Genomic DNA, 8,701 nt, shown 5'->3' with positions numbered 1-8,701 from the left:
TTATTCGACTTTGCATTTGTTATATTTGCCGGAATTCTCAAGAAACTTCAGCAACAAGACGATAATCATGACTAGAATTTTGGCCAATTACATTGTGTTAGATTCAAGATCTTGCCCATTGTGCTAAAAGCTATAGCTTATAGCAAGGACGCTACCTTTCATCTTTAAGGAGGATGCTGCTCGTCAACACAGACACAACTTGAATATAAATCTAAATGGAAAGAGAAAAACCTACTGTTTTCCCCTAATCTATTTTTACGGTCACATTTTACAGCAATTTATTCAACAAATAACACAGAAATTTTCCGATTAAATACCCATCAAATTTGAAAAGTTACTAAAGATTTCGTCCCAGGTCCAAATATGAAATTCACATAATCTTCCACTTTTGTCGACGTTTTCCATTATAAGGTACTATCGTGATTTAAACAATCATAAGAGAAAAACTTGAAGAAAACTCTGTAATTTTCATTGAATTGAAGTGACCCAGATGCCCATCTTTTCTCTTCATTTACAAATTGAACAAGTAGACTAGAGGCTGAAAGCTATCATGGGCACATATTTTCAGTATCAGCAAAAAAGATAAAATTTTGCGTCGCCTTCTAAATAGAGTTTTATCTATCCCAGGAGAGATTGCACACCCGGCAGAAGTGCGTACTGTCCATAGGCGATGCACAACGGTAGCAGAAGCAGTATTTACACCTAGAAAAAGAAGACCTATAAATCAACTCAAAAAGCAAATAAATTAAAAAACAAACGAAATTTGGGTTGAATTCAAAGGAAAACTCAAAAATTAATGGGTAAAATTAAATGTTCAATAATCGATGTCTGGGCAGAGGAAAAGATCATAGACCGTCGTTATTATTCGATAAAAGCTGCAAAATTACAAAAAAAATTGATAGAAATCAAAAAAGGGAAAAAATTTAAAAAGATCCAATTCAACCCACCAAAGGATAGCTGACGATTGATCAACGATGATAACATTCAATAATCGATGGGTTAAATTGAATGATTACAAGGAAGACAGAGGACTTATAAAGAATGGGGTCTCGGGAAGAGGAAAGGATCATAGACCGTCGTTATCATTCGCTAAAAGCCGCAGAATTACATAAAATATTTGATCGAAATAAAAAAAGGAAAAATTTACAAAGACCCAGTTCAACCCATCAAAAGATAGATAACGATTGATCAACGATGATAACTTTCAATAATCGAAGGATTAGATTGAATGATTACAAGGAAGACAGAGCACTTATAAAGAATGGGTTCTGGGGCAGAGGAAAAGACCACGAACCAACGTCTTTGTAAGATCAAAGCCGCAGCATTTCATAAAAATATAGATAAAATCTAAAACCCAATTCAAACCCAACAACGGAAACCTGACAACCAATCAAAGCTGAAAACTTCCAGAAAAGACGAAAAAGAAACTCATAAGATTACCTGCACCGGATGAACAAACAACCGTCAATTCTCTCCACAATGATCCCACATTTTGGGCACCTCTGCCATTTCCTGCTCCGAGCAAGCTCCACAACCTTCTCATCCTCCCCTCTCTCCCTTCTCTCCCCTTCCTCTCTCTTGAACTCTTCGCAGCTCTTCCCCACATGCCAAGGAACTCTGCACTGCGCACAGCAAACTCTCATACAATGCAAGCAAAGAGCCTCCGTCAACGGCCTTCCTTCATCGTCCCCTTCATTGATCAGAAGAGCAGAACAGTCCGGAAACGGGCAGTAGAACTTAACCTGAAAGCTCAAGGCCGACTCGCAGAGACCCATTCCCCATTTTCGGAGAAGGGTCTCAGGAATAAGCCCATGAAAGTTTTCAATCTCGAGCTTTCCCGCAAGGCAATCCGGATTTGGGCAGCCGATGGAGAAGATGCTCTGCTCAATCTGTGCCTTGACAAACCCAACAACGCAGGATTCGCAAAAGGAATGATCGCAGGAGTTCTTCAAAGATTTGAAGGAATCGGACATGGGTTTTCTTTCCAGGCAGATGGGGCAGAAGAAGAAGGGGTCTGAAGATGAAATTCGATCCGACCCAGAAGAGATTTCCTCTTTTGGAGGGTGGCGATGCCGTCGGAGGAGGGAGAAACCGTCTCGGCAGGAGGGAACTGGGCATTTGAAGCAGAGGAAATGGCCGTCGTCGTGGGTTGAAGCGTGGAGGGTGAGGCAGGAGAAGCAGGGGAGGTGATGGCAGCCTCGCATGTCGAGACATACTTGATGGGTTTCTTTCAGATCGCCGCAGACGTCGCAGGAGACGGCGATCGGCTCCATTGCAGAGCTCCCCAATTCCAAGCTTTGCCCTTTCCCTCCCAAATCTGAGGTTTAAATTTGGATTTGTTCCAAGTTGGAACTTGGAAGAAGAAAAAAAAAGGCAAAAAAAAAAGAAAAAAAAAACGGATGAGGAATCCTCATCAGCTTTCATCTCCTGATGTCTTAGCTTGAACCATTTCTTGATTTGTGCGTGTAGTTTCGGATTTGACGTGGACAATGGACTGGATGGTACAAATTTTTCGTCCAACGGTACAAAAACCGTGCAGTCCTGTCCTCCGGAACGAATTTTTATCATGTCTCGGTGAAAAAATCGGCCTGTCCCTTGTTCCGGACCAAAAAAACCCATTTTATATTTTTAATATATTAATATAGATTTTTTCAAAATTTTTAGGGAAATAGGGAGGAGAGAGAATGCAGAGGGACATATGTACAATTATTTCTGAGCGGCATCAGTTTGCTTATGCATAAAAATGCAGGGACTTTGATGCAAATTGTCATAGTGAGGCCACGCGGCTACATCTCAACAGTCAGATGTGAATCCAGCGGTTTTTCGTCTAGATTCATCCGTCCATCGTCCGAGACCTCCGGGCGGACAATTTTGGTCCAACGGGACGAAAACCGTCCCGTCCATTGGTCCCCATGACGAATTTTTGTCCCGAATTTCATCCACGCCCTTGGACAGGATATTTTTTCGTCCCGAATTTCGTTCAAACCCTTGGACGGGATGATTTGTTTCCCGAATTTCGTCCAAACCCTTGGACCTGATGATTTTTTCATCCCGGGATGAAAAAATTGTCCCCTATGCGTCCCTGCACTATATTTGTGAGTGTCATCCTTGCACAGGGCCCATGCTAATCTTCTCTGTATCGTTCCAATTTTACGGGATGGTCTCGAATTAACAGTCGTCTTGGATTGAGATTTGAAAAGGATGAGAGGCCTGGACAAGGGTTATCCTGGATTAAGGTTCCCCCATTCAACGTCAGATATCGGATATTGCAACTGTAGTTATCGGTATCTGATATTGGCATATGCTATTGTCTCGCTCTGCGGATGATGTAGGGTACTTGATTTCGGATTAAAGTTTACGTGTATAAGCATACAATTAGCACTCCATGAGGAATCAAAATTTTGTCATATTCTGTATGAGATAACCAAAATAAAAGGGAACACTGCATGTATGCCCCCTAGATGATTAGAGTCTAATGATACAGGAAGAGCCCAATCCAGTTTTGTTTTATTTGAAATTTAATGAAGCTAATGTATGCCTTATTTTTTAATTACTTCATTATGAAGATTATTGTCCAATAATCATCGAAGAAGTACATTATTTTTTGTTGAATATAATTTATGGAACAACATTAGTGTAATGTTTAATCCCATCACCGGATATAAGTAGTGGATATTTCCTGCATAAATGAGTTGTTACCTCTATATAAGTAAATTTCTGATACCCGGATATCGGATACTGATTGAAAAAATTCTTATAAAATCATATGTCACTCGCGCACATTTTTATGAACACATAATCATATATTTGAATGTCTTTGCCTCTTTATTTATATCAGTTAATTTACATCTAAATCCATACCAGTATATCAGATGTTGTAAATCCTATATACGTGTGAGTAGGTATTCATTTATTTATGTATAGTCCTACATACTAAATGAAAAGCTGGGAAATGACATAAATCGATTAATGATCTGGGCTGTTCTCTGTTAATTGTAACCTGAGACGAGTTTCAAACTATTTGGTTTTGATTCATCAATAACACTCATCGTTTCTCCCAATCTTGTTATTGTTACTTTTCCCCTTTGCATCTCAAACTTCTAAGCTGGTTTCACCCCTTAATTCCGAGCAAATTTCTCAAAGAACTGTCGAGGATTATGGTACAAAAATTCAAAGAACTTTGGAAAGTTTGGGAAAATCTACATAAAATGTTCTAAATTTATAATTTTGAAAGCTTTTGTCAAGAGACTCAATTTAGTTCATTTGAATTTTTCTCAACGTTAAATTGTATGCCATCAATAAAACTTATCTCGTCTCCTTATATTGCATAAAAAAACAGGTAGAAGAGAATATACGCTGGTAAATTAGAGGAAGTCAGCCTCTCTATAAATACAAAGAATGGGAAAGCAATGGACACAAGTTTAAAAAATAAATGAGGCCCCACGTGAACATGGAGAGAAGAGACTTTATCAAAATTAATCACAAATGCACAAATCTAACGAACACCAATGAACAGGTGCCACAATAAATGAATGACCGAGCACTTTACACAGGCATGAATGAACATGTTCTTGATGAAGTTTATGTTAGGATACTAAATCGTAACAGGGTATCATGAAATTAAAGTAAATAACTTAGTATGCTCAAGAAGTGGAGATTACAGAAGATGGAGAGGAAAAGGGAAAAAGGATTGAGAAACTAAGGTAAATTAGAAATAACGTAGACCAAGTCACTGCAAAGAAAGACAATTAATAACAGGAAAACATGGTACACGAAACTTTAAAGAGAAAATTAGGTAATCTACAGAGAGAAAACCATTAACATCCTTCAATACAGCAGCGCTCAGACTACGTCGCCATCGCTACGGTGGATGATGACAACAGAGAAATGAACTCGTCGTGTTTCTCCAATATGATGAACTCATCATCATCAACAAATCCTAAGTTCGTTGACATTGACATTGCGAGCATATTAAACAGCCCACATTTCTCATATGATATCTACCATCACATTCAGAGAGTGACAAATAATTGAAAGCATTAATGTTGTTGCCTGGTGAGAGAGGGAGTTCTGGTTGAGTTAAAGCAGTTCTCAGGTGATGTGAAAGCTCGGTATAAAAATATAACTGTGCCAATGTTGGATATACCTAGACTATGAAAGAAATTTAATAATTCGAAGCTATCTAACTAGAAAAGTTTAAGATGAAAAACATTCAATCGCACCATCGCACATCTTTGCACCGCACAGACCTCTGTGCGCTGTGCGGTGCGAAGTGTGAATATCCTGTGGGGTGCAGTGTGCGAAATTCGCACCGCACTGCACAATCGCACGAAAAATCTTCGATCACACGAACGGACCTTCCCCAGTTTACACCTCTATTTTTAATCAGTGACGAACGACGATGATAATTCATCATCCTCGTGACCCCAATTTCTTTATTTCTATCCTTCCAGATGATGATGATGAAACTGCGCCTCATCGTCTGCCACCATTCATCTGCGGATAGGATTATCATGACAATGACAATGACAATTACAACGAGAACTCATAATCTTCCCTCATAGCTGATATAAGCAATAAAACCATATTAAACAGCTCAAATTTATCATTAATATGACATCTACCGTCACATCAAGAGAGTGACAAACGATTGATATTATCACTATTGCTGCTATTATAGATGAGTAAAGGGTGGTTTTGGTTGAGTTAAAGCAGCCCTGAGACGATAATAAATGTATACGACCAGAACTGCTGGAAAAAATCGCAGTGATCAGATAATTACAACAGCTAATTATCACAAAATTATAGATCAATCAAGACGAAGAACATTATCTGCCTAGGTGAAGCATAGTCGAACAGAAGATCGATCACCTTGGGCGCTTCACCCCCGTCAAAGGAAACGATAATCGCTGGGGAGTTAATTGCTGCTGAGGAATCGCCTGTGAATCATTTTGGCCGCCACTAGAGTTCACAGAAGGCCCATCTTCTTCTTCCTCGGGCCCATCGACGGACACATTACGCGTTCTTCTGGGGATGAACAGCTGGTAATTAGGGCTGATCAGCGTATCTTGCTCAGGAGGCAGAGGAATCCCAGGCCCAGTAATCGATTTGGGCAACGGAACCTTGTTCCTTCCTCTCGCCAGCTCCATCAGAACCTTAAATTAACCAAAAAAACCCAAGAAATCAAGACCTAAGGTTTCGAATTGGGTCTTTCAGGGTATCCAGGAAGCCGGGTTTCGAAGAATTACCTCGCGGGGAGGGGGCTGGGAGAAGGAAAAATTGACCTTGGACTGGATCGCGAGCTTGACGTCGTCGGGGTCGATCGACGGCTTGGAGGCGTGCTCGGAGTAGATTTGGGCGTCGTTGAGGACGTCGACGACGTAGCGGTACCACAGTTCTAGGAGCTGGACGACGACTCTGGGCTCGAAATCGGAGACACCCATGGATCTGAGCAAAGCCCTGACGATTCTCGCGTCGCGCGGGCCGTCGGCTTCGGGTTCTTCCGCGGCGAGCTCGTCTCTGGCTGAGGGGGCTTCGGAGGGATTGCCGTCGCCCTCCATGGAAGCTGGCATTGGAGATTTGGGCGGAGATCTGCACTTCGAGACTTTGATTCTTCTTCGAGCTTCGCGCGGAGAGATTTTGGAGCGGTTTCGATCTCGGGTTTGGGAAGAACCCTAGAATTTATACCTTTGGATGGGTCCAGTAGAGAGAGGGGGGGGGGGAGATCTAGAGAGAGAGTTATAAAGAATAGAGAGAGGGAGGGAGTGAGAATAAGAGAGAGGGGATCAGAATATTAGAGAGAGGGAGAGAGTGATCTCTAGAGAGAGAATCAGAATATTAGAGAGAGGGAAAGAGTGAGCTCTAGAGACAGAATCAGAATATTAGAGAGAGGAGAGAGTGAGAATTAGAGAGAGGAGATCAGAAAATTAGAGAGAGGGAGAGAGTGATCTCTAGAGAGAGAATCAGAATATTAGAGAGAGGGAGAGAGTGAGCTCTAGAGACAGAATCAGAATATTAGAGAGAGGAGAGAGTGAGAATTAGAGAGAGGAGATCAGAAAATTAGAGAGAGGGAGAGAGTGATCTCTAGAGAGAGAATCAGAATATTAGAGAGAGGGAGAGAGTGAGCTCTAGAGACAGAATCAGAATATTAGAGAGAGGAGAGAGTGAGAATTAGAGAGAGGAGATCAGAAAATTAGAGAGAGGGAGAGAGTGATCTCTAGAGAGAGAATCAGAATATTAGAGAGAGGGAGAGAGTGAGCTCTAGAGACAGAATCAGAATATTAGAGAGAGGAGAGAGTGAGAATTAGAGAGAGGAGATCAGAAAATTAGAGAGAGGGAGAGAGTGATCTCTAGAGAGAGAATCAGAATATTAGAGAGAGGGAGAGAGTGAGCTCTAGAGACAGAATCAGAATATTAGAGAGAGGAGAGAGTGAGAATTAGAGAGAGGAGATCAGAAAATTAGAGAGAGGGAAAGAGTGACTATAGAGAGAGAATCAGAATATTAGAGAGAGGAGAGAGTGAGATTTAAAGAGAGGGAGAGAGTGAGATTTCGAGAGAGGGGATAAGAAAATTAGAGAGGGAGGGTGTGAGATTTTGAGAGAGGGGATAAGAAAATTAGAGAGGGAGGGAGTGAGATTTCGAGAGAGGGGATTAGGCTTCAGGGATTCGGACAGATCGTTCGAATGTTCGATCGGATCAGGCATTCGAATGATCGAATCTGAACACCGATCTGCCCCGCTCAAATCCGATCCGAACCCGATCTGAGCATCTGTTCGGATTGGATTGTTCGAACAAGGTGGCTGTTCAGATCGAATGTTTGAATAAGATCCGACTTGAACACGTTCGAATCGGATCGAATCGAATGTTCGAATCCGGCAGCGCCAACGGCCGCCAGCGGCGCCCAGCAGCCGTCAGCGCCGGCCTTCGACCGCCCAGCACCAGCCAGCAACCATCCAGCCGCTGCCAGCGCCGGCCAGCAGCCGCCAGCGCCGGCAAGCGGCCGCCAGCGCCGCAGCGCGCCGCCAGCGCCGGCAAGCGGCCGCCAGCGCCGGTCAGCGGCCGCCAGAGAGAGTCGCTAGCAGTCGCTGGCCATATTTTTGAAATTGTTCGAACTTTTTCGAACAAGATTGAACAAATGGCAATCGAACACGAACGAACCAAATTGTTCGTTCGAAACTTTCCATCGAACACGAACAAAGGGTCTGATCGATCGAAAGATTCGAACAAATCGTTCGAATTGGCTTTTGTTTGTTCGAATCTGTTGATCAAGATTCGAACGATCCAATCCGATCCGATCCCCAATGCCTAGAGGGGATAAGAAAATTAGAGAGGGAGGGAGTAAGATTTCGAGAGAGGGGATAAGAAAATTAGAGAGACGGAGGGAGTGAGATCTAGATAGAGGATCAGAAAATTAGAGAGAGGGAGGGAGTGAGATTTAGAGAGATAATCGGAAAATTGGAAGAGGGAGGGAGTGAGATCTAGAGAGAGAATCAGAAAATTAGAGAGAGGGAGGGAGTGAGATCTAGAGAGAAGATTAGAAAATTAGAGAGAGGGAGGGAGGGAGATTTAGAGAGAGGGGATCAGGAAATTAGAGAGAGGAAGAGAGTGAGATTTTGAAAGAGGGGATGAGAAATTAGAGAGAGGGAGGGAGGGAGATTTAGAGAGAGGGGATCAGGAAATTAGAGAGGAAGAGAGTGAGATT

General features: G+C 42.3%; 2 protein-coding genes and 1 pseudogene across 2 annotated transcripts; all 3 read right to left on the bottom strand.

Annotated features, from left to right (window-relative positions):
• Positions 1–447: 447 nt before the first annotated feature.
• On the bottom strand, positions 448–2,360 carry LOC144706645 (E3 ubiquitin-protein ligase RSL1-like). The gene is made up of 2 exons (XM_078579649.1): positions 1,441–2,360; positions 448–702 (listed from the first exon to the last, which is right to left on the bottom strand). The coding sequence occupies exons 1-2, from the start codon at positions 2,271–2,273 to the stop codon at positions 615–617; spliced, it is 921 nt and encodes a 306-aa protein (XP_078435775.1). The 5' UTR covers positions 2,274–2,360; the 3' UTR covers positions 448–614.
• Positions 2,361–3,059: 699 nt separating this feature from the next.
• On the bottom strand, positions 3,060–3,174 carry LOC144707262 (U6 spliceosomal RNA; annotated as a pseudogene).
• Positions 3,175–5,718: 2,544 nt separating this feature from the next.
• On the bottom strand, positions 5,719–6,698 carry TAFII21 (TATA binding protein associated factor 21kDa subunit). The gene is made up of 2 exons (XM_078580209.1): positions 6,249–6,698; positions 5,719–6,155 (listed from the first exon to the last, which is right to left on the bottom strand). The coding sequence occupies exons 1-2, from the start codon at positions 6,570–6,572 to the stop codon at positions 5,868–5,870; spliced, it is 612 nt and encodes a 203-aa protein (XP_078436335.1). The 5' UTR covers positions 6,573–6,698; the 3' UTR covers positions 5,719–5,867.
• Between the last annotated feature and the right edge of the window lie 2,003 nt (positions 6,699–8,701).

Source organism: Wolffia australiana, chromosome 8 (genome assembly GCF_029677425.1).
Source record: "Wolffia australiana isolate 7733 chromosome 8, ASM2967742v1".
Lineage (NCBI taxonomy): Eukaryota > Viridiplantae > Streptophyta > Magnoliopsida > Alismatales > Araceae > Wolffia > Wolffia australiana.
The sequence above is the reverse complement of the archived record's forward strand: the minus strand, read 5'-3'. Positions and strand labels throughout refer to the sequence as shown.

Excerpts from the sequence above, each read along its gene's own strand:
- LOC144706645 (XM_078579649.1), bottom strand. The coding sequence starts at position 2,273 with ATGGAGCCGATCGCCGTCTCCTGCGACGTCTGCGGCGATCTGAAAGAA. Across the intron at positions 703-1,440 it reads TGTTTGTTCATCCGGTGCAG|GTGTAAATACTGCTTCTGCT; the intron begins GTAATCTTATGA and ends TTCTTTTTCTAG.
- TAFII21 (XM_078580209.1), bottom strand. The coding sequence starts at position 6,572 with ATGCCAGCTTCCATGGAGGGCGACGGCAATCCCTCCGAAGCCCCCTCA. Across the intron at positions 6,156-6,248 it reads CCCAGCCCCCTCCCCGCGAG|GTTCTGATGGAGCTGGCGAG; the intron begins GTAATTCTTCGA and ends GGTTAATTTAAG.